This window comes from Meriones unguiculatus, chromosome 11 (genome assembly GCF_030254825.1).
Source record: "Meriones unguiculatus strain TT.TT164.6M chromosome 11, Bangor_MerUng_6.1, whole genome shotgun sequence".
Classification (NCBI taxonomy): domain Eukaryota; kingdom Metazoa; phylum Chordata; class Mammalia; order Rodentia; family Muridae; genus Meriones; species Meriones unguiculatus.
In genome coordinates this window covers 15,985,933-16,011,497 of record NC_083359.1, presented here as the reverse complement: position 1 = coordinate 16,011,497, position 25,565 = coordinate 15,985,933, and the positions used below count along the sequence as shown (strand labels likewise).

The 25,565-nt window shown below is 51.5% G+C and overlaps 1 protein-coding gene across 6 annotated transcripts in view; it reads right to left on the bottom strand.

Annotated features, from left to right (window-relative positions):
- Positions 1–23,568, bottom strand: part of Tnip1 (TNFAIP3 interacting protein 1) — a 48,521-nt gene extending 24,953 nt beyond the window's left edge. For 2 of the 6 annotated variants that reach the window (XM_021634591.2, XM_021634594.2), the window contains exons 1-4: positions 17,112–17,243; positions 4,053–4,224; positions 2,936–3,073; positions 1,409–1,515 (exon numbers count right to left, since the gene is read on the bottom strand). In XM_021634591.2, coding sequence (XP_021490266.1) covers positions 1,409–1,515; positions 2,936–3,073; positions 4,053–4,188 — 381 coding nt within the window. In that variant the 5' untranslated portion in view covers positions 4,189–4,224; positions 17,112–17,243. Of the gene's footprint in view, positions 1–1,408; positions 1,516–2,935; positions 3,074–4,052; positions 4,225–17,111; positions 17,245–23,479 lie in introns of those variants that run through there. The other 4 variants (XM_021634593.2, XM_021634595.2, XM_060363690.1 and 1 more) reach the window with 4 other exon arrangements.
- Positions 23,569–25,565: the final 1,997 nt, after the last annotated feature.

Below are 25,565 nucleotides of genomic sequence, written 5' to 3'. Positions count from 1 at the left end.
TGTGGGGTGGGCTGACCTTGAACCACTATTATTTACTGGTTATCTATTTGTTCACTTGTGTGTGTGAGTGTATGCATGTGTGCCATAGTACATGTGTGGAGGTCAGAGAACAGGTTTTGAGAGTTGCTTCTACCACGTGGGTTCTGGGGCTAGAACTCACGTTTCTGAGTTCAGGCTTGACAGCAAGCACCTCTCCCTACTAAGCCATCTCACTGGCCAAAGGACTCTGCATTTTAAAATGTTCTCACGAACTTTATTCTGGAGTAGCTGAGAGGTCCATACACTTAGGACAGATGAGGAAACCCAGGTTCACAGAGTCAGTGAACAAAAGCCGGGACTTGGCACAAGCCGGCAGATTCTGCCAAAACAACCAAGCTGCATTGTTCTGTCCTGGGCTCAGGTGTCTCGAGCTCAGCCCTAGGTGGCAGCAGGCCAAACCAAACCAGTCCCGGAGGTCCCAGGAGAGGACTGATCTGAGAAAAATACCAAGGACGGGCCCACACCACACACCAAACCAAGGTGGTAGCCAGCGGATTTTGTATTTTTCCATACCACCAACTGTTCGAAGCAGACTGCACTGGTTGTTCAACCAGCTGATGGGCCCAAGTCCATCTGAACCTGTCAGATTCCTCTTAAACCTTACCGGGGCTGAGGAGATGGCTCAGTGGGCAGAGCATCTGCTATGCCAGCAGGAGGACCTAAGTTTGGATTTCTCAGCACCCCTGTGAAAAGCATGGCTGACCACCTGTAACTTTGCACCCCCAGTACTGGAGTGGACAGAGACAAGAGGACCGATCCCTGGGGCTTGCTGGCCAGCCGGCTTATCTGAAAAATGAGTTCACTAAAGAGACTTATTGGGATAAAGCAGAGAGCAATACAACAGGACAGGTGATATCCTCCTCTGTTCTCACAAGCACACACTGGGGTATCCTCCCCCTAAACCCCCAAACTCTCTGGACCTGCAGAGACTATTTAGCTTTCCCTGACCTGAGATGGGGGTAGGACGGACGGAGAGACCAGTCCAGCTGGCCACCTAGTCACCACCACCATGACCCCGTCTATGGTCTCAGCCCTACACTCTCCGAGTTCCATACAGGACATTGGAAAAGGCCCTTTTCTCCTCACCATCTGACGGGTCCCTAGAGGGGCTGGCCCTACCACAGCAAGCTAAACTTCTCCACTGAACCTGCAGGAGGTGGTTTCTGAGCCTCTTGGCGGTGTGCCCTGTTGGTGAGCACGTGACATTATACCCCTCAGTAAATGAGAGAAATTCCTTGCTAGATGAGGACCTTCCTAGTCATGTTAACCACGACATCCATCTCAAAAGAGCCAGCTGCCCCGCCCAGCACTCCAGACTGATAGGTGGTGGGAAGAAGTGCAGGGAACCACAAGTCCAAACACTACTTACATTGGATGGAGGCTTGGAGGCTGGCGCAGGCTTCTCCATGGAGTTTTCTGTGGTGGTGGTGGTGGTAGTGGTGGCACCAGGATGTACCTGGACCTGTGTGTCCTGTCCTGGAAAATCAAGGCTGGCTAAAGAAACCCGCAAGGGAAGAAGCCTGAACCCAGCCCACAGGAAGAACACTTGTTGGAAGCCCTCTGTTTGAGCTCTCTCTTGAGTCAGAGAAAAGGGAAGCTGACCCTTTAAGACAAGAAGCTAGGTGAAATGACTGGCCTGCATAGTGGGGACAGAGCCTGGGCAGAGAGAGCCTCTTCCCATACCTTACTAAGAAAATTCCACGGTGGCCATGGCTCCCCTGCTCCCCTAGACCTGCCTTAGGGATATGGAAAGAATTTTTAATTAGAAAAGTGCTTTCTTTTGGTTTTTGAGAGGCTTAGGTTAACCTCAAACTTGATTTCTCAGAGCTCAGGCTAGCCCCAAACTCAGTATGCAGCTGAGAATGACACTGGACTTCCTTATCTTCCTGCCCCCAACTCCCACCTACAGGATTACAGGTGTGTGCCGCCATGCAGTTTATTCGGAGCAGCTGAAGATGGAACCTAGGGCTTCACACACGCTAGGTGAACCTTGTACCCACTGAGCCACAGCCCCACTCCTTATGGTCTTCTCATAAAGGCAGAAAGCCAGGGTTTGGCAAAGTCACCAATTTGGCCGTCACTCTGTCAGCAACTGTAAAACCTGGACTCAAATGCAGCAGCTTCCTAGTATAGGAGGCCACTGCCACAGAATCCCCATGACTATTTCCTCATGGCCCTTGGAGTGAACCTAGCCCCAGTCAGACACTGAGGACTAACAGCTGACTGGGCCAGGGAGGACTGGAATGCCCCTTTGACAACAGTGCCACAGGCTCTGACACTTCCACCTTTCTCATCTGTCCAGCAAGTCTCATCACCCTTGGAAAGGAAGGTACCACAGGGGCCTGGGCTGAGACCTGAGGAGCAGCAGCAGGAAGTGCTCAAGTCTGGTGTGGGAGATGTTTTCTTGGTCCCAGACTTTGTCCTGGACTCAAGACACATTGGAGACCAACCCAAAGTCAATGTCACCCTCTGCTTTAGCAGACGGCACTGTTGAAGGCTAACGGGCAAGAACCAGAGTCCTCTCTGGGCCTCAGCCTTCCTGATCTGAAACAGAGTGGGGGAAGGGGACAGAGAACTTCTGACTCCCATGCCTGGAGGGGGGAGGGGTGAACCAAGCCTGCCACAGAGCAGCTGTAGATTCAATAAGCATTCAATAAAGCCCTAAGGCCAAGTCTTAGCGGTCATGGACCAGTGTGGCAGATCACTAATGCCTGCCTGGGAGTGCGGAGTCACCAGTCTTCTGAGGTCCCTTACAGATCTGAGCTCCTACAGGTGCTGTAGCCAAAAGATGAGCACAGGGAAAATGGTCTGTGTGAGAAGGGGTCTGCCCTGTGGTGCTCGGGGCCTGGGCAGTCTGGATTCAGAAAAAGGCAGGGTTTCTGGATTCTTTTGGTACCTGTGAGCTCAGCCAGGTGATCAAAGGAGCCCAAGGAGGGGGCAGGTGGTGGTGGAGGCAGCTCACTGTCCTTGACCAGCTCCTCTGCCTTCTGCCGGAGCCTGGACGCTTCCATCTGAGACTCCTCTAGACGCTCCCCTAGAGACAAGGTGGAGAAGCACATGGATTTACCCAACCCAGTGCATGGTTCTCTCCATCCCAGGCCCCAAACCGGGACAAGGTCTGACTTCCTTCCCACAGTGGCTGTGCAGGCTGTAAGTCCAAGCCTGTGTTGGCCCCCATCCGAAACAGGCCAGTGTAAGAAGAATCTGGCAGAGGGCTTAAGGAAGCCTCCCACTTCTGGCCTCCTCTTCCTGCCCACCTCTCCCCCCACATCTGGTCAGCCCCATCCCCAGCCCCTGCAGCAAGTGAGGGGTTCTCAAGGGACTGGCTGCATTCTAAGCCTGTTTCCCTTCTGCAGTTGGGGAAAGGAAACGAACTCCTGCCGCTGTCCCCCACCATCCCAAGTGGGTTCTGCCAAGCAGGGAAAAAATACTTGGAAAGCCAGGGTGCTAGGCCTTCCACAGCAAGTTTGGACACAAAGAAAGTGACCTCCAGACACAGTGTGAGGACAGTGAGGAGGGAAGTCAGTGAAGACCTGGCACCAAGGAGGAGCATGCAGTGCAGCGGTCAGGGCTGGGCAAGGAGGGAGGGAGGGTCGGGCTGGACAATGGGAATAGGAGCGGAAGCTGGAAGAACAGGCACTGAGCTCTGGGCCAGCTCTGCTCCTGGCCTGGCATCCAAGCCCTGGGTCCTGGGGCTGCCCTGGTAGCCCGGCTCTCCTCATCTCACACACTTCACTTCTCCAACGGGAGACCATTCTGGTTCCAAATCTACATACTCCTCTCTCCATGCATGCTTTCTTCTTGGCCCCTCAAAGATACCCTTTGAGATGGGCAAAGTCAGGGCTGGGAATGCCATCACCAGGCTACAGAAGTGCACACAGATGCCAGGAGCCAACACTGGGTCCCAGGGACAGCAGCGTGATAGGCAGAGGCACCTGCCAGCCTTTGTGAGGGAGCTGGCATTGCAGGCTGCGGGGAGAGGGCCGACAGGGGGAGGGTACGGTCTGCTTTACCTAACATCTTTATCCCTTGTATTTTTCCCTTCAGCCGGGTATTCTCCTCCACTAGGCGTTCAAAAGCTTCGGATGCCTCTCCCTGAGGCGTGCTGCCCCCTGGGTCGTAGATCCGGTAGGGTCCTCTCCCTTCCATGAGGGCAGTTCAAACCCTGCTGTGATGGCCACCTGGCTGTAGGGACAACGTCAGACATCAGAGGGCTGGCCAGGCCCTTAGGTCACCTTTTCTGGGGATGATGCTCTAGTCTGCCAAGGCTCCAAAAAGCAGTCCCCATGACCCGGAACACAACAGCTCACATCAGGCTGGTTGGACCATAGTACTTATAGCACAGCCGTCACCTCCATCGATGCTCTGCTTCTATGAGCGCATCTATTTCTTTTAGCGGGTGCACTGCACTGTGGCTCATTTACAAGTACAGTAAAGTGAAGTTTTGGGTGTGAGAGAGAATCTGGGAAAGTCAGGAGAGGCCTGAGCTCTTACTTGCTTAACCCTTTACAATACCCACCCCAGTATCAGTAGTGAGGTGAACACCCAAAACACACAGCACTTGAGTAAATGGCTTGGGCACAAACTGGCTGCGGGGCTGGAGGAGCCCCTCGTTCTTGCCAGGAGGGGAATAAAAGCCTTAAACTCAGTCAATGATCTCTAGGTTAAGGAGGAGACCCTGGCTATGTTCTAACACTGTCAACTTCCTCCTTGGGTTGCAGGTGAGGATTGCTCTGTCCCATCTGGTTCTAAGCAGAAGAATTTCCCATCAAACAACCATGTAGCAAGTACATTTCTTCCGTAAGCTGTTGTTTATCTGTTTTATTTCATTTGAAACTACCCTACAAGTACTGCAGGCTTCTGGTCCCAGGCCCTAGTAAAGTAGCCTTCATTCATTCACACATTCATTCATTCATGCATGCATTCATTTATTCAACAACTTCTGGGATTAGAAAGGCTGGTCTAATCCAGGTTCTGGGTCACAGCTCTTACCTTGGCTAGATGCACACAGTGCGAACCCATAGCTCCTCAACACAGGCCAGACTGGCAGAGTTCAAGCCCATTCATAGGGTAGCCACAGGCCACCAAACAGCCTCTTGTTCAGTGGTTCTCAACCTTCCTGAATGCTGTGACCCTCTAATACAGCTCCTCATGTTGTGGTGAACCCCCACCCATAAAATTATTTTCATTGTTACTTTATAACTGTAATTTTGTTACTGTTATGAATCATAACATTAATATGTTACGCAGGATATCTGGTATGTGACCCACGTGAAAGGGTCATTCGACTCCACCCCAAAGAGGCTGATATCCATATGTTAAAAAACTCCTGTTCTAACTGTTCCCTTCAGTGTAGAATCATTAGTCTCTCACTGGGGATGGAACCCAAGGCCTTGCACACCCCCACCACCACCACAGCCACATCCAGAGCCCCAAAGCCATCGGCCCCACCAAGAGTGCTGTTGGAACACACCGGGCCAGAAGGGAAAACAAAGCTGTAACAGGTACCCCATCCCCACTCCAGGGCTTACAAACACCAGCTGAACACTCACCGCAAGAGGCACCCGCACCCCGCTGGGCCCTGGGAGCCAAAGGACAGCTGCCTACACACCCACATTGTTGGTTAGGGGGGACTTTTTTTTTTTTAACTTGAAAGGTCAGCACATACTGCAGAGTGGCAAACACTGATGTACCCTTGAGCAAAAGAAGACAGTGTGGGTGAAGCAGCAGGCAGGACTAGCAGACAGCTGGGTGCTCAGACCTCCAGCTGGCCTCCTCTGCTCACCTATGCTCGTGACCATGTGATTGCACCTGGCTGGAGCCAGCATTTGTCCATTAGCCTAACACCTTCTGGGGCAGAAACAGGCTTTACATATCTCTTTTCCAGTCACCAGCACAGCAAGGAGGGACATCCCAGAGGGAGGAACAGGGTTCATAAATGGGAAAACTGAGGCTGCAGCCACCCTGAGTGTCCGTTAACTGCAGGTGGCCTGGTTCCCAGCCCCACTCCCTAGGGTCCACAGTAGACTCAGAGTCAACGTTATGGGACAGTTTGGTGACTTTCTATGTGGTTTTCTCAGTAGGTGGAAGCTCCAGGGAAGCAGGGACCAAGCCCACCTGTGGGCCAGGGCTTCTTGAGGAAGCAGAGAGCACAGAGGTCCAATATACCATTTCAAGGCCCAGAGCCAGAAGGGACTTACCCCACCTCTCAAGAGGCCATGTTTAAAACACCCAGCCAGATTACCATCGTTGTGCCTGGTGGCAAGGTGCCAGCCCCATAATTCTAGAATCACTGTCACTGTTTCCCAGAAACACCCAGGCAAGGCCAGGTGGCGGACTGGTATGCAGGGACTGACAAGCGGGGTTCACGGGAAACATGACCAGAGTAGACAGAGCAATGACCTCACCATGGCCTCATGGAAAACAGAGCTAGGGCAGGGGCCAAGCTCCCTGCAGGGTAGTAGACTCAGAAAAGAGTGGCCTGAGAGATGCCAGGAGGAAATTAGTGAGTGGTTTCCAGACAAGCTCTGGCCCAGTGGCCAACACATTTCCAGCAAGGCCACTGCTGGTGAGGATCAGGGGACTCCAAGGACTAGCACCAGAAGAGTTCTCCTGAGACAACAAAGCCAATCTCACCCCCGGAGCAGGAGACACTGGCAGGGCACTGCCAGAGACTGAGAAACTGACCAAGAGAGGGTGGTATAGTCCCCGAGGCCAGAGCAGGGGAAAGACAAGAAGAACAGGTCCTGCCTTCTTGTAAATCTCCCTCTGGGCCCAAGCAGGGTCTGGAACAAGGAGGCCAAGGCCATACAAGGCCTTGTGGGAATACAGACTCTCCATTCACCAGGGCCCAGTAGGAGGCTATATAGTAGCCATTTATACAGAAGCCACCATTCAGCAAGGGACCTTCCTGCAGGGAAACAGCAACACCTTACTCAAAACAGACAGACACTGATAAAAAGGCAGCCAGCTCAGGCCTTCTAAGCAGGCCCTGGGCTGCAGGGAGTAAGGTGGTCCCCCTGACCCTCCCTGGACTAGATGAATCTGGGGCTACATGATGGAACTAGAGAGGCCCGGCTTGAGGACAGAAAAGGACCCAGGGTCACAGGTCAACCAATAAGCACAGAGCATGGAGATGAAGTGACTCTGAATGCACTGTGGTTGGAGAGCAGCTAGGGGCATACACGGGCAGGAGGGTGGTTGAGGCAGGAGAGTGGACCCCCATCCCTGACCCATTTAAGGAAGAGAGAGCTGGAACGATCAGAACCACATTAAGCTCACATTCTGTCCCTGACTGTCTGAGGCTGCCTTGCCACAGCTACTTTCTAATGGCTTAGGAGATGGGAGCAGGCACCAAGGAGGAGGGGTTACTGGACCAAAGGGAAGAGCTTCCTGACCCCCAAAGCCATGCTAATTTTCATAGCCACTAGCATTTATAAAGTACTAAGTTTCAGGCAATGTTCTTTCACTTGAATGTCCCAAAAGCCCTGGGGAAAAGACATTGTTGAGAGGCAAGATCACCAAGCCCAGCTTGGGGACGTAAGCCCCACTAAGGCCTTTGGTTTCTGGCTGTGTCAGAGGACAGCTATGCCATACAGCTCTGGAGACAGATAAGGTCTCCTGGCACCAAGGAAATGGCCCCAGCACATTATATCATGGTGGCAAAGGTCTATGTTCCTAGCAGATGCAGAGCTGTGATATGCCAACGGGTGTAGCTAGAACAGAGGCTGCCTGCCCCTCCTCTGTTATATGACCTTGGGCTCCTGTCCTCTTCTGCAAGGAGAGGGAGCCTGAATGAGACATACAGAAGCTGCCTGACTAGATAAAGGTGGATGTTGTAAGGATGGAAGGGACCCAAGCCTCAAGTGTTAGAGCAGGCCAGGGAACAGAGATGTAAAACAGCCTTAAAATCAAGAAGGCTCTGCCCAGGACCAGGAAAGGTGAGACACACAGGCCATGCACTGGCACAGTCACATTGTACCCGGACCCTCACCTGCCCCAGACCCAGCTCTGTGCACCCTGCAGCTGTGAGACCCTGGGCCAATCACACAACCACTCTGAGCCTCATCTGTTCATCTGCAAAAGAGGTATATAAAAACCTACTCAGGCTAAGGTGAAGACATTAAATGGTGCATCTGTGCATAGTGGTGAAGGATTCTTACTTCAGACTTTATTTCCCAAACATGGTTTACTCAACAAGAAAACACGCGCTTCACAATGAAATATACAATATAATACAGGTATTCTACTGTAGGTAGGTAGTTCAATATGTGGTCCACTGTAGGTATTCAGCAAAAGGGCAAGGGGATCCCTCCACTATGCTCAGCTGACCTAAGACCCTGATACTTCATCCTTGGTTGGCTTTTATTTTTATTTGCTTGTTTGTGTGTGCACCAGTGTGTGTTGAGTGTGGGTGCTGGTGTGTGTGCATGCATCAAGGTCAACTTTCTGTGTCACTCTTCAGGAGCTGTCTATCTTCTTTTTTTGAGGCAAGGTCTCTCTCGCTGGGATCTGCAGGTTCAATGATTTGGCTGGGCTGAGCGGCCAAGAATACTCAGGGGTCTGCCTGTTTCCTCCTCCAAAGCACTAGGAATACAGGCATGACCCATCATGCTGGTCTTTTTTGTTGTTGTTTGTTTGTTTGTTTTGAAACAGGGTTTCTCTGTATAGCCTTGGCCGTCCTGGACTCACTTTGTAGACCATGCTGCCCTTTGAACTCATGAAGATCCACCTGCCTCTGCCTCCTGAGTACTGGGATTAAAGGCATATGCCACCATTCCCGGCTTTGTTTGTTTGTTTAATGTGAGTTCTAGGAATCAAACTCAGTCCCTTTCATGTTTATGGATCAAGCACTTCATTGTGCTTTTCCCCCAGATTTCTGCTATTTATTTATGTTCCGTGGTGCTGAGGCTAAAACCCACACACTATGCTGTAAGCACTCTGCTGCTTGGATGTATCCCCAGCTGTTAGGTTGAGACAGGATCTTTTTTTTTTTTTTTAAGATTTATTTATTTATTATGTCTACAGTGTTCTGCCTGCATGTGTGCCTGCATACCAGAAGAGGACACCAGATCTCATTGTAGGTGGTTGTGAGCCACCATGTGGTTGCTGGGAATTGAACTCAGGACCTTTGGAAGAGCAGCCAGTGCTCTTAACCTCTGAGCCATCTCTCCAGCCCAAGACAGGATCTTACTATGTAGCTAGTCTCAAACTCATTGACCTCCCTGTGCTCTCTGCGTCTTGGGGTACAGCCACGTACAGCTAAGAACAACTTCAGATTCTTGATTCTCCTGCCTCCACTTCTCTAGTCCTGGATCACAGGCATGTGCCACCATGCTTGACTGGACTAGACATTCATTAAGACACTTTCCAGTTCTAAGAATTCTACTCCTGCCATATCCCACCTTTCTGAGATTAATAGGACTATTGCATGCCCATAGCTCTATCCTCTAGTCTGATGAATTACAGACTCTGGCCATGACCTTACTCAGAGAAGCAAAGGCTTTTGGCTGACGGCTGTTTGCAGGCCCAGCTACTACAAAACATGCAGGGCTCCAGCCAAACGTGGGGACTGTGTCCCTCAAGTTTAGCACCCCCCCCGATCCTATTGCCTCTCCTGTGCTATATACACTACAGGAGTCCCTACTGTCCCCACCACACATGTCCCACAGCACCTGCCTGACACCTGAGCTGGGATTCAGCTGGGTAAAAATGACATACACAAGGAGTGCTCAGGAGGATGAGGTAAGGAAAGGAAATAGCTAGTCAGCACCACCATGAGCCAAGCTCTGGCTGAACCGTTACACAAAGCACCTCACCCAGAGCTGAGTGTGCTGATCCTGGCTTTCCAGCAAGGAGGCCGATCCCCTGCCTAGAGAGCATGCAGGAGCAGACTCAGAGGGGTTAAGTCATCTGCCTGAGGACACACAGCTTGTTGTGGTACAACAAACAATCCAGCTTCCAGTGGCCAGGGAGGCAGGAGGTGGAACCCTACAGAGAAGAGCCCAGGCACTGGCTTTCCTCTTGGTCCGCCCTGGCCTGCAGTCATCTCGGGCTGCAAGGCAGCAGAGGACACGGGTCTGCGAGGCTGAATTTGGCACTTGGCACAATGGCACCTGCATTGTTCCCATTCTACTTCTGATGGCCCTTACGTCCCAGGTCCCAAGGGTAAGGAACAAGATCTCACTCCTCTCGTGCCAGCCTATAAAGTCTGGAACCACAAGGCTTGCCTTGTGGCTGACCAGGTCTTGTTCCTGGCGTTGTCCCACCACCTGCCCCATCCTAGCTGCAGCAGGCCCTGGGACTGGGCTCAGGCATTGCCTCGTGAACAGATACACAGGAACTTTTGCTTCCGCCCTTCCAGGTACTATCTATCTGTTGACAGAGCCCTGGCATCCACATGTGTTTCTTACAGTTGGGTCACCTATAGAAAAAAGTATCGGCTATAGTTGGATAGTGAATGTCCCCCAAAGCCCTACATATTACAAAGCTTGGTCCCAGGGTGCCTCAGCTTCTCCTTTCTTTCTGCTTCATGGCTGAGGAGTTGAATGCCTCTTGCTTTCCATCCCTCGCCATGTGCTCCCGCCATGCTGTGCTGTCTTACCACAGGCCCAAGGCAATCATAACCGGCTACGGAGCAGTGCCCAAACTTCCAAAACTGTGCAGCCTGTCCTCCTTAAAATTATATCAGGATGCCTGTGTCCTTTATCAATGTTGTCACCAGCCTGTGTGTCCACAGGCCAAGCTGAGAATCAAGCAAACTAGGGGGCTATTTCCCTTATCCAGTAGAGCAGAATCTACACAGTGAAACTCTAACGAGGCTTCTAGAGATTTCTGCACCAGCCTACACAGGGGCTGGATGGCAAGTGGACTGTTACATGCTTTATAGAGGTAAAAATATCCTGAATGGCCTTCAAAAGGACACTGGCTAAAGAAACTAAGGTGTGGTCAGTCTGTGAAACACTATATAGCAATCAAACCCATGAGGTTCACTGCTTTGTGAAGACACAGAAAAATGCCCATAAAATAAAAAGCCAAGTGCAGACTGTGTGTGACAGGATAATATTTTCAGGACACATACCCTAAATATGCACAAAAAATTGTGGAAGGATATATGCCAAACCACTGCTGCCTGACAACAGCTGAGGGCTGCTGTCTTCTGAAGCCCTTCCTTAACTCTTTGTAGGGGAAATCTAGGCTCTTACATGGTTGGTGGGGAGTGGAGGGTACAACTTTCACCTTAGGCTGGGCTCATCCATCTTTTTTTCTTTTTTCTCTTTGAGACAGTCTCATGTGGCCCAGTCTGGCCTCTTATTTGTTATGTAGCCAAGGATGACCCTGAACCCCTGACCCTTCGGCCTCCACCTCTCAAGTGCAGGGACCTACAGAGTCCAAAAAAATCCATACTGTAGGCATGTACCCCAGGCCAGGAACAAGCACAAGAAAGAGCCTTGGGTGCGCCCACACCCAGCACTATCCCTGCTCTGTTCCCAGAGAGCCAAGTCCAGAGGGCAGGGCCTTACCCAAGTCAAGTCCTCGAGGATCAAAGTGGGGCCTAATCACAGTAGGGCATCACAGTCCCAGTGTTCTGTCACCAGCGGATGCCAAAGGGATGATTGGCAGCCTATCTACCATGCCCACTGTCCTTCATACCCACATTCCTCCGCTCAGCCCAGAACTGACAAGAGGCATCACTGAGCCAGGGTGGCCTCGACCATCCGCTGAGAGGCCAACCTTAAGACAAGAGGGCCGAACAAGAGAGACAGAGCAGCCTGTTTCTCAGCGCCCAAATGCCACAGCCGGCTTATGCAACCCTGTAACTCCCCTCTCAGAGCAGGATGGCAGGTTTTGAGAATTCTCCTTATACCAAATATGGTAGGAAGAGAATTCTACAGTCAGGCCTGGCTCTGCTGCCTTCCCTGGGCCTGTTTTTGTTTTTGTTTTTTTTTCCTTCTTCCCACATGTGAGCCAAGTAGGAACCACAGAGCAGTCTGTAAACCTTAATGTGAAACACAAACAGGAGTCACAGTGGCAATGGAAAGGCTAGGGAGAGAAGGGCTCAACCAGGAAGAGAGCCTCAAATGCTCGTCTCAAAGGGCAGCAAATGGCCCATGAAAAGGAAACTGAATCAACTTGCTGTGGAGATGTCTCAGGGAATACAGCACAGCAGTGAAAAGGAATGGGGTTGCAGATGCAAATTTGTATGCTTCTCCTCCAGAGGCAAGTTGTAGAATCGGACAGTGAGACAGCTCAGAACACATTTATAGAACACAAAACACAGTTAACACACTGATCAGGGACGCACACATTCATATTAAAGCTGGGAGAAACTCAAGAGAGGACTGGGAAGTGGCTCAGTCAGTAAAGTGCTTCCCACAGGAGCATGGAAACCTGAGTTTGAGCCCCAAGACACACATTTAAAGGTGGTGTGTGTGTGTGTGCGTGATGGCTGGCTGGGTAAAGGTGCTTGTTTCTTGAACTGATAACCTGAATTTGATCTCAGGAATAACCTGAATTTGATCTCAGGAGCCCACGTGATAGGAGTGAACTAACTTTATAAGTTGTCCTCTGACCTTTAAACAGATACACAATAAATAAATGTAATAAAAAATTTAAAAAGCCATAAGCCAAGCAGGATGGCTCACGCAAGCTCAGCATGAGTGCAAGGCCAGCCTCGGGGCACTGTCTGTGATCCTAGAGCTGAGAAGGTGGACGTAGGTAAATCCCCAGAACTGACTGGCCAGCCAGTCTAGCCTAACTGGTGAGTCCTAGGCCATGGGAAGAAAGCCTGTCTCAAAAACACAGTGACTGGTGGTGAGCCAAAGCTGGCCAGGTGAAGGACAGGGCTGAGGGACCCAGAGCAGGCCAGGTGTGGACGGAGTGGGAGCAAAACTGAGGCCCCCTGAGTCAGGGGCTCCATTACCCTACAAAAGCTGACTCTGGGTTTGCAGATTCCCCAGAGCCAGGACTCCCCAGCTCCACCCCACTCGCCCACTCACCTGCCAAGGTGGAGGCCTTGGTCTGTCGACCCTTGTGCTCTGTAGAGAAAGTGCCCAGGGCTCAGGGGACAGCCTGGAGACAAGGTCAGTGAGGGAAGGCAGCCCTGAAGGGACAGCCAACAGAAAGGAGCCAGCCACTCCTTAGTCATCCTTTCCAGTCATTGGGGTGACTGTCCTGTGGAGGTCGTGGGAAGCACACAGATTTCCTTTCTTCGTGGCTGCTGAGGCCTGCCTGTAGCTGGGGACATGACAACACTCCCCCACTGTGGGTCAAGGTAGGCAGGGAGCAGAGAGGCAAGCCGGAGACATCAGCAGGGAGGCACAGGAAGGCCTGGTCCTGCTGGAGCCAATGAGGACCATCCAATGAATGGACAAGAAGGGTCCTGAGACTGATTTACCATTTGGAATGGACAAGAAGGGTCCTGATTTACCATTTGGAGAATTCATTTCATTTGGATTTTTGAGATGGGGCTGGCCTTGAACTCAAAACATTAGTGAAGAACGACCTTGAACTTCTGGTTCTCTTGCCCTCGGGTTATAGATGTTCACTAACACATCTGATTTATGCAGCCCTGGGACTGGAACCCAAGCTTCACTCATGGTAGGGCAAATGCTCCGCTAACTGAGCCACATCCTAGGCCCAACATTTGGGACAGAGCAAAGGACAAGTTATTCAGAGAAGACTCAGCACAGAACACAGGCCAGGAGAGGGTTGGAGGTGACCGACCCAGACGCCTGGGAAGTAGAGTCACTTGTCACCTGTGGCTGAGATTTCAACAGCCTCGGCAACAACTTCAGCCAATAGGCAGAGAGATCTCCTACCATGCTGCCATGACGCAGACTTGGAGCTGGATGAGGAAGCAAGGGGTGCGGCAACCACCTGGTCTGCACCAGGAGCTAACATAGAGGGGTGGGTATTTTGGGGGTCCTGCCTAGCCTAGCTGGCAGCTCCCCAACCAACCATAACCTCCCGCCATATCTGCTGCGTCCATTTAGCCCCCTAAGAGGTCTAGGCCCTGCGCTGTACTTTGCCAGGGCCCACCCTTAACATCACCTACCTCTGGAAGTCCCACTAAACCAATCAGACGTCCCTTCACACTCTAGCCACATCCACGGTGGCTAGCCCTTATTCACTGCCCCCTAGCTCCTGATGCTGTCAGGAAGTGCTCCCAGCCAGGAGGAGCCCTGGAAGACAAAGCCAGGCTCTCACACACAGGTACAGCCTGAACACTGCCCAGCTGAAAGCTCAGAGGGACATTGGGAAACACCCCCTCCAGCAATCCATCCTAGAACTTGCTCTATCTGCCCTCCTCTGCCTCCTGAGCGCTGGGAGTAAACGCCTTCACCAGCATACTTGGCTGACAAATAAACTTACTTTAGATCATGATAAATGAATGAGAAAAGTAGTAACGTGTCAGAAAGCGAAAGGGAGCTGTGCTTTGCATACGAAGAGCAGGGAAGGCCCCCTCTGAGGAGGTGACATTTGAGCTGAGACTTGATAAGGAAAAAAGCAGCCATGGGAAGGGCTGGGAACTGTATTCCGGGCACTGAGATGCCAAGCGTGAGGTGGACTCAGCACGTGAACGAGCTGAGCACACACAGAGCTGGGAAAAAGCAGGTAGCAGGGTCTGCCAAATCACACTGGGCACAGAAGGGAGCTGGTACCCAGTGAAGGGAGGCAGACAAACAACCTTTAGAGCACCGTCATACTCAAACCAGGTCGGCCTGACCCAGCCAGGACATCCGGGCCAAAGGCACAGTAGCACTGGGGGTGAAGGAATGAGTCAGACCCATGGCTTCCTGGGGCCCCACGGGAGCTGCTATGGGCATCCAGGGACAGGGACCCACTGCCAGCTATACCGTACCCACACTCACAGGACACCCACGTGGAGGGGACAGCCTGACCATATGTATATAAATATGCAGAACACTCACATCTGTTGCTCTCAGAGGGACAGGATTAAATGTGTCCACAAAGAGCACAACCCTAAATATTTTCCCACCACACAGGCATGATGACAGTCTAAGCCAGAGGAAAAAGAGAAGAGCCCTTGGGGCTAGGGGTGTGGCTCAGCTGGAGGAGTGCTTCCCTAGCGCCAATGAAGCCCTGGGTTCAACCCCCAGTACCACATAAACCAGGCATTGTCGTGCCTCGGATCCCAGCAGGCAAACACAGATGCAGAAGAATCAGAGATTCAAGGTCATCATCCTCTGCTACAAAGTGAATTCAAGGCCTGCCTGGGCCATGAAGACACTGTTACAAAATAAAGCAAAGTAACACAGTTCAGAATGGTCCAGATGGCTCAGTGAATAAAGGTGTTTGCCACCAAGAGGGATAAACGGAATTCAAGCCCGGAAACCCATATAGTAGAAGGAGAGACCCAACTCCTGAAAGTTATTCCCTGACCTCCACACGGGCACCCTGCCATGCACGCACCCCCATTTAAGTACAAACGAACAAACGTCAAAACAGAAAAACAACGGAGGGCCTAGCGGAAATCTGAGATTAGCATCAGGTCAGAAAGAATAAATGAGAGCCAGACATGATTAGAATACTCCTATAATTCCAGCAGGGAGAGGTAGGAGGACCAGGAGGTTAGCCTGGACTGTGAGACTCTGTCCCAATAAAAAAATAAATAAATGAGTTCCTGAATGTAAAAACCACAAGTTTAAAAAATCTGTAAGTGTAACGTTACTAGAATTATGATTATGGGTGAGTTTCACAGGCCATTTGCTAGGTACAAAGGGATACTGAGCCTGCTTAGCTAGCTGGAGTATTCCACTCTCCTCACACAATGTCCTCTGTCCAGGACCAAAAAGCAATTCTAAGAGGCCCCTGACTGTCCACTCATGAGTCTGAATTCCCCTCTACCACACCCCTCATTGTTGGCAGCATGAGTAAGAGCTGATCAAATCCCACTCTGACTGACTGTGAAATCAAAATGATGCATCAGGAACCCACAGGGTTTCCCACACGGTCATTCTTCAGCAAGGGGGTGGGGACCGCCGCTGCGGAGACTTTTGCTTCACCCACGAAAGTCCCTCCCTCCCTCTTACCAAAACAGTTCCTCACTGACAGCACCAAATTCCCACCCACTGCCGGGCACAAGACGAATACATGCACAGCACAGCCACTTCCACACACGTGATCTCACGCAGAGGCACAGAGGCGTCTCACAGTGCGAGGCTGTTGAATCCAGCCCAGAGCACAAAAAACCATCGCTCCTAAATCATTCCCCGAAACTCACCCTATGAGTCTCACTGTTCCAGACTCAACCAGAACCTGGGAGCACAAACGCCTCCAGCGATGCGCAAAAGGAGCTCAATGAAGGGGCTTTGCAGCCCAAAGGCTTGTTTGGAAATCTTGACTTTAAAACTCACTAGTCGTGTGATCCCAATCTGCAAGTTACCTGGGTTTCCTCACTGGTGAGGTGAAGACGTAAGGTAACATTCATGGAGAAGAGCTGGTTAGATAGCCAATAAAGACGCTGGCCACCGAGCCTGAGGACCTGATCAATCCTAGGAACCCGCAGGTGGCAATGTTTCAGGCCAGCTGTCTGTCTACAACCTTACATGCAAAAATTGGTATAAATTAACAGTCATGTTCAGACTGAATGGTACAGTTGGGTGAGTTTCACACTAAAAGCCTGGATCAACATACGGTTGCGCGCTTTTCATCCTCCATCCTCCTCGGGAGGCTAAAGCAGGAGGGTCTCTGCGAGTTCGAGATCAACCTGTTCTACAAAGGGAGTTCCAGACCAGACAGTGCTACACAATTAAGACCTTGTCTCGAAACAAGCAAGAAAAGACTAGCTGGAAATCGACCAATAAAGCGTGGCTACGGTGATGAAATTATCCTCCAAACTTTGCTTGCTGGGGTCCGCAAGCTGGTCCCTGGAGCGCGTCGCACACGGTGCGCATGCGCACCCGGCTGGCTCCGCGGGCCGAGAGTCCCCGAAGCCCGGCGATGCCGACACCTCCCTACGCCGGGACTCCAGCCACCAGTCCGCGCGCCCCGCACAGGCTCCGGTCTCCTCCCGCCCGCCCATCCCCCCCCCCGGCGGCGCCGCTCACCCTAGGACGACAGCTTCGGGGCCCGCAGCCAGACTCTAAGAACCTAAGCTCCGCTCCGTACCAGGAAATGCCGGGCCCACGCCACGCCCCTGGGAAAGTCCCCGGAGACCGACGGGCCATCTGTCCAATGGCGCCTTGTGTTGGGCGCCGGGGGCGGGGTCTGCGATGTAAACAGCCTCAGTGGCGCCTCTGGGTGGAGCAGTTTAGGACTCCAACCTAGGGGCCCTCCCGGCGCTGTGCGGATCTCCCAGCTCCAGCTCGGTCCTTGTCCACTTGGATCACGGGAGGGCACTACTCAGCTTCAGCGAAGCAAGAGCCGGTCTGTTCTAGTTCCCGGCTGCAGGATCTGCTGTCTCAGTACTCCAGAGGCTGTAGCAGGAGGATTCTGAATTCGAGGCCCAGCCTCGGATATATGAGACACACCCCACTCCCACCTCCACCAGAAAGAAATCATGCACACACGTTCTCACACACACATATGCACACACAGATGCCATATACATAGGTGACATATACACGTGTGTGTGCGTGCGTGCGTGCGTGCATTTGACCCTGGCTCAAAAAGTGAGGTGGAAAGCAATTGAGAAAGACACCTGACGTTGACCTCTGGGCTCCACAGATGTGAACACACACGATTCTGAAAGGTGGAGGAAAGTCTTGACCTTGGAATAAAGAAGAGCTCTTTCAACAGGGAAGACAGTATAATTTTAGGAGAAAGTTTGAAATATTTCCTGTCACTGGAGCTGTTGAAAGTATTGACAGGTCTTCATCTTTGGGTCTGGGGATTAAGATTTAGGGGACTACTTTACACATGCACTTATTTTACATAAAGAAAGACCTATTAACTAGGACACAAACAGGCATCTACTTAAGTCTATGTCCTCCCAGGGACCCTCCTTTCAGGATTTGTGTGCCCGTGTCTCAGTTACCTTAAAGGAGCTGGCGGGCATTCAAAACAACATTCTAGGTCACATTATGGAGAAAAGTATGCATGCACCTTAACCCTGACTGGCCGACCAGGCACAGCAAGAGAGGCTGTACAGTCACCCCCAGGGCAGGCTGCGGGAGGAACTGGGTGCTTGGTTCCACGTATCAATTCCCCCTCTTTCCCCGTGATTCCCAATTCACCTCCTCCTGGACTGTTCACTTCCTGATCTTGTCACAACCTACCATCACCACCACCACCACCACCAGTAAAATATTACCCAGGGGCCAGTGAGACGGGTCAGAATTAGGTAAAGGTGCTTGCTGACCAGCCGGAGGACCTGAGGTCAATCCCTGGATCCCACAGAGAGAGAGAACAAAACTAACTCCTGCATGTGGATGATTCTCTTGAGGTGGGTGGGGGTCTCAGGATGTAGCCCAAGCTGGTCAAGACCTCTGCATCCTCCTGTGTGAGACCTCAAGTGAGGAGAAGGTAAGTTTCCACCATCACACCCAGAACTTTCTTATCAGTTTCAGTCATCCATCCAAGGTCATTACCCTTCCTATCCTTATAAGTCTTGGTTTCACTCCAGAACACTGCACCTGCACCGTCAGAGATGCCTTGAACCTCAGCATTGCTTAAGGCCACGCACGTTGACACAACCAAAACCAGAATGCAGGGCCTTGGTTCCTCGTCCTGTTGGCTTTTTACCCATACTGAATGTTGTCTCTACAGGGTCAAGATGGATCTCTCTCTCCTTCCCCGGCCTCAGACTTGCTGTGTAGGTTGATGTTGAGCTCCTGATGCTTCTAACCCTACCTCCCACGTGCTGAGAAGACAGATGTGCACCACTGCTCAGTGTGCAGGAGACAGAACCCAGGGCCTCCAGCATACTGGATGAGTCCTCTACCAAGTTTTACCCCCACACCTTTCTTGTTCCTTATAGAAGCTGTACTCTGTCCTGAGCACAGGCCCCAAACCCAACCCAGTCACTTAACTACCCTGTGGCCTCTAAACCCCAGGCTCTTTTCTGAAAAAGAATGAGGAGAGTTGTACCTCCCCTTCAAGTATTTGTGAAGACTAATAAGATAAGGGCAGAAGCTCACCACACATTAGACATCTGAGAAATGACAGTGAAGTCAGATGTGTGTCACACAAATGAATAGATTTCACTGCTAAACTGAGCAATGGAGTCTTCTTTGGTTTCATCTCTAGACTTGGGACAGGGAGCTGGCAGGAGGCAGGGCCCCTAGCCCAGCATCCTCCATCATCCCGTAGCCTGGAAGGGAGTTTCCAAGTTGGGAGATGGGTGACTCATGCAGGTGGCAACCTCTTGCTCCTCTGGAGTGTCAACAAGCACCCTCAAAAAGCCCCACCTGGGAGGAGAACCACACTGCCTGTGTTTTGTTTTGCTTTGTGTTAAAGCAGACAGCTTCCCATCCTTTCTGCCACCCCTCCTCCACCGCCTCTACCAGGGAGGCTCCAAAGAAGCCAAGTGCACAGTTAGAAAAAAAAAAAACAAAAAACAAAACATATCTTGAAAAGACTGTGTACCATCACGTGACAGAAGGAGGAAGTGGAGGCTGTGGTATAAAAGCATTGAAACATAACACAAAGGGGCTGGGGAGGACTAGGGAGCAAGAACCTCTGCTGCACGAGCCTGAGGACCTGGTGTGAATATGCAGCATTCATGTAAAAAGCCAAGGTGTGGCTTTCGTATGTCTAAACCCTATTGCTGGGGGGAGGGGGCAAGCAGGAGGATGGCTGTGGCTTAACTGACTGGCCAACTCCCCGTTCAGCAAGAGACCTTGCCTCAAGGGAACAAGGCAGATCTCAATAAAGTAGGGTACACGATGTCCTCTTTTGGTCTCCATGCTTGTGCGTAACCTCCCACACATATGAGCATACATCAACAACAAGACACGCACACACACACACAGAACATGCAGTTTTACATGATTCATCTCCCATGTAGTCTGTGAAGAATCGAACCCCCAGTCCTGCTCAAAATAAGCGATGAAAAATTTGCAATCAAAATATGAAGAAGAAGGAAGAGAGATGACCATGCTTTGAGGCTGAAGCCGCATGGAGGGCCACGCCAAGGCTACTATGTGTGGCAGGTATGACCCTGAGCTTTAGGCCAGTGCCTGGGCCCCCCATCCACACCCCAACCGATGGGAAGCACACCTGTTTGCTGCTGTATGTGTGTGTGTGTGTGTGTACACATATTTGTGTATGGTTGAGTGTGTGCATGCATGTGTATTTGTGCCCCAGTATGCACGTGTATGGGGGGGGCACACAGGTGTGTGGAGGCCAGAGGTCAATCTGGTTTTATTCTTAAGCAGCCCTCCACTTTGTACTTTGAGATAAGATCCCTTACCTGTGGCTCATCAATTAGATTAGGCTGGGTGCCTAGCAGGCCCTGGGGATTCGTTCATCTCTATCTCCCTCAGTGCTGGGATTACACGTGTGGGTCACTACACTCAGCTTTTTTTTCTACATGGGCTCTAGGGATCGAATTCAAGTCCTCCACACTACTGACTGAGCTGTCCCCTTATTCTCCCCTTCTGCACTGTCTCAAGACACGGTCTTATGTAGCCCAGGTCGGCCTCAAAATCATGATGATGGAAGACATTAAATTTCTAGTTTCTGTGGCTCTCTTTCTTGAGTCCTGGGATGCACCTCCACATCTCAGTTTTACTCTCCTGGGGACCCCATAACTTTGCATGTGGGAAACAAGTGCTCTGCCTACTGAGCGAAGGTTCAATCCCAGCTGGAAACAGAAGTTTGAATCAAAGTATGAGCCTTATTCTCATAGACTGGGAGACTTGGAGCCTTTTGGGGTGGGGGCGCGAAACTGAGGGACTGGGGTTGGAGTAGTTAAACAGTCCTGGATCCTTAGCCTGAGTGGACCTCGGAATACAAAACCCTTCTGTGGAGTCTAGGTACTTTCTGCTCTTGGGTGTGTGCTTATCAAAAAGAGAGATTTGGGTGATAGTTAACTGAGATAAGGAACGTCAAACATGTGACACTGACTGAAACGGGACTCAAGGGTGCTGGTGGTGATTGCCGAGAAATGATGGGGATGAGACTAGAGTCCCGGCCTACCATGCTCGAGAGCCTGGATTCCATCCCTAGTACCTCAGAGAACTGAATGGGATTACACATTTGTAATCCCCACACTCAAGAGGAGGAGCCTAGAGAAATCAGAAACTCAAGGTCATCCTCAACTCCATGGGGAATCTGGGGCTAGCCTGGGATACAGGAGACCCAGCCAGAAACAGAGAAAGAAGAAAAGAAAGGAAAAGATGGCATGTCATCTGGAAATAGTGGTGACTGCTCAAATCTCCAGCTTTATGGAGGCAGAGGTAGGAGGACCAAGAGTGTAAGGCCAGCCTGGGCTATCGCCATGAGACTCTGTCTCAAAAACAGCAAGAACAAGACAAACACCCCTCCCCCATCAAATCATACACAACTGAAAAAAATGTCACTAAATGAACTGAGTCTGCAGTCCAGCACCGCTCAGCCTAATTCTATCTACCTTCACAGGCCATGAAGGCCACAGTTGTGTGTGTGTGTGTGTTCCTTCAGAACCTTTAACACTTCTTTATTTATTACAAGTGTCTGCGTGTCTCCAAGCACATGCCATAGCAAATGTGTGGAGCTCAGAGGACAAGTCCTTTCTCTCTTACTATGTGAGTCCCAGGGACTAAACTCAGGCTTTCTGTCGTAGCAGCAAATGCCCCAGCCCACGGAGCCATCTCTCCAGCCCTCATTCATCGCCTCAAGGAGAACAAAACCATTTACATTCACAACTTGCCCTGTTCCCAGGATACAGGAATTAAAGGGTGGCCTCAGAGGTCTGGGCTTTGATTCTGGCCCTGACGCTCATGGTCTGCACCCTAGCTTTTTAAGCAAGGCTGTGAAGGCAACAGCAGGGCCAGTTTGTGGCAGACACAGAGAGAAATTGCCCCAGTGATACAGAGCATGGTAATTATGGTCTGGGGCAGCAGGGGGTGTGGATCTTCCTTTCCCTGAAGGGGATCTCAGGCCTACAGCTGGGGATCATTTTGCCTGGATCTCACTGAAAACTGTCTGAGGAGTTGGCCTCTGGCCATGGCCGCTGGCTTTTTCTCCAGCTTCGAGCTCTTCTTTTTCTCCTTCCCAGCTCTTTCCCCCGTGTCCCTAACCTGCCTGCTATTCTCTGGTTTCTAGGACACCATCAGAGGAGAAAAAAAAAAAAAGGACAGCGACACCAGGGAAATTCCCAGCTCGTCACATACTGGCCCTGCCAGGCCCCTCCCACAGTCTCTAGGAGTCCTGGGTCTTTCCTTCTCCAGCTTCTCTCCCTCTGGCCCTCCTACTCCAGGTCAGAGTATGAGGCTGGCTTTAGACTGGGATCCCAGCTTGCTCCTTGTCATCTTTCTGGAAGTGGGGAGAGATCAGCCCCTAGGGGAAGCAGACCCATAGGACCAGAACATTTCCCAATCCTGGGAAGCCCTACCAGGCCCGGAAAGCAGTTCTCTCTCAGTCTACCCCCACCTTCTCACATCTTCCAGGACCTCTCCACATTCTGCGACCCAGAGGCCACTGTCAAATGTCAGACCCCGCCTCTGCCCGTTGCTCCCCTTTGCCAGGGGCTTCCCTGGGCTGGCCCTCTGAGCAGCTTTGGAAAAACTGGACTGTTTGTGATCAAAGAAGGCGGCACTGCCCTCAGCCAGCCTTTGGCCCACTCCCAGGGCCTCAAGCTCTCGGTGAAAGGTTCACGCTCAGAGCCAGCCACTGGATCTGGGAGCAAAGAAGTCCAGAAACAGGAGAGGGGTCCCTCTATTCCAGTGTCCAGGAGGGCCTCCCAGGGAGCAAGATGGGCTTTACCTGGCCTCCTTATTTGGGTTTAGACTTTCAAATTGCCCAGCTGATCCCACACCATGCACCTCGAAATTCATACTCGCAGACACAGACACCCAGACCATCCACAAACATAAACACTCCCGTGGACCAATATGTACTGGCTCCTGTGAACTCGACACAGATGCAAGCCTGTCCTCTCACACACGGAAAATACGTGAGAGAGGAAAAAAGGAGTCTTCTTCCCCACCTCAGAAGGAGGAATAGTACAGAAATACGCCTCTCTTTTTCTTCCATTTGGAAAAGTTACAGACATTTGGAGAGTAGATTGGTTGAGGAAATAGAACAAGTGTAAGAACCAGAGATAGAGATCAGAGGAGGCAAAGGAGGCTAAGCAAAGAACAGAGGCACAGAATTCAAGGCCCTAGGTGTGCCCACCAAGCTAGGCTGGACAGCAAAGGACCCCAGCTGGCAGAGAAGGGGAGGCCAGGCAGTTACTGACACACAGCTGGGAAGGTCTGGTGGCCTCTGCATCACCCTGTGATGAGTTCTGTCACCTAGGCTGTCACACCTACCCCCAGCCCAGGTCACTCACCTGAGGAGGAAGCACGAGGAAATCAGGGGATGTGCGCAGTGAGTGTGGCCATGCGTCCCTGTGTCCCTGTGAAGGCTGCTGGGCTTTCTGAGCTTCTGCAGGAAGGAGGGCTGGGCGGAGCTGACTCTGAGGCAGGAGGGGAATTCCCCCATGTTGGAGAAGCCAGCCATCAGGCAGCCCCACAAGGCCCAGCTGAGGCCCCATCCTGCCCTCTGGCAGGGCAGAAAGCCCTTTGCCAGCCTCCACCTGTTGCTCTCCAGGCTGCCTGTCACTTGCTATAGATTCCAAGAATAGGAGGGGGCTCTCAAGAAGAGCCTGGTGGGTCCTGAGCTGGGCTGGGAATAAGGCAAAAGCAGGTATAAGAGCATAGGCCATCTGGCTTTCCCCGCTGGAATCTCCTGGAGATCTATGTTTCCTCCTTTGTCCAAAGTGGGGGATTCCAGTGCTCATAGCCTTGAGGAAATCTCCAGACATGTGAGTGGGAACTCATATCCTCCAGCCTTGCTCCTGCTTCATCTGTTCCCATGTAGGACTCCATGGATCCGCTTCAGAAAAGAAAAGGATTCTCTTTCCTTCCTAAATTCTGGGTCTCATTTGGATGTCAAATCACACCTGGAGACCCATGACTCATCCTGAACTGGGCAGCTGTAGCCTGAGCAAGACACTTCCTCCCGAGTCCTGTGTGATGTTTAGTCTCTATTCAGAAGTCCCTAGGAGATACATCTCTGCATTGGCCTGGGAGGCCCTTTCCAGAACAGTTTTCCTAGAGAGGGTAAATCCACCTTGAACGTGGACAGCGCTGTCCCATGGGCTGGGATTCGAGATGGAACAAGAAGGTGACATGGGAGAAAGTCGTTCAAACACTATTTTCCATTTCCTCTGCTTCCTGGTCCACTAGATGTGAGCAAGTGGCTGAAGGCAGCTGCCGCCACTGTCTGGAGCTTCCCCACCCCCCACCCCCACCACCAGACCTCACCTCCCATATCGACTGTGTCCCCTCCAACTGGAAGCCAATGTAAACGCCTCCTCAAGGTGCTGCCTGTCACAGCAATGAGTAAAGTGACTAAACACACCCACTTGTGACCTATCCCCCACCTCACCCGCCCTCACACCCACTGAAAAGTGGGGAAAAGAGCCCTGCTCTGTCTGATTTCTGCTACTATACCAGAAGCCAGAAGCTGCTTCGCAGACATCCCTTGTAAACCACCGATTACATACACAAAGGCCTTCAAAGTGCCTGAGAGAGGGGGTAGGAGGAGGCCATCAGGGTGAGAGAGACTTTCTTGAGTATTCCTAGTTCAGGGCTATCCTGTCCATCTGAGTGACCGCTCTGCACACGTGGTGGATCAAATGTGAATTAATTAAACTTGAATGAAAAGCAGTGGCTTAGGAGCTGAGGAGGTTGCTTGGTGGGTAAAGGGCTCAATGCACAGGCATGATGCTCTGATTCTGAGCCCCAGCGCCCGAAGTCTGGTGTGGTACACACACAGTCCAGTGCTGCGGAGGCAGAGACAGGAGGATTCCTGGGACTTGCTGGTCAGCCAGTCTAGCTAAACTGGTGATCCTAAGGCCAGAGAGGGAAACTGCCTCAAAAAGCAAGATGGATGGCATCTGAGGAACACCTGAGGTTAACTGCTGGCCTCCACACACCTGTGTACACGCATGCACATGTCCTGCACACACACACACACACACACACACACACACACACACAGAGTAACTCAATTCCTTGGTAGCATTAGGCACATTTCACCCTGATGTATATATAGCCAGGATGAAAGCTGCTCCTCTACATGTGGCTTATGGTTTTGGGTGTGTACTACCCTGCCCTGCTCTGCACATGGCTTTTGAAGAGTGGTCAGTGCCATGAGGAAGAGGGTGTGGTATAGAAAAGAGTACTAGGCCAGGAGACAGGAAACCCCCAACTTAATTCACTCAGAAGTCATTTCTCCTGTCTGGTCTTTGGTTCCTGGCTACCACATGAGACTGCAAGGCTGTCCGTCACCTCCCTCATTACAGAGGGTGCTGTTGGGGAGCATGAGCTCTAGAGGCTGTGGCGTATGATCAGATAGTTACAACAAAAGCC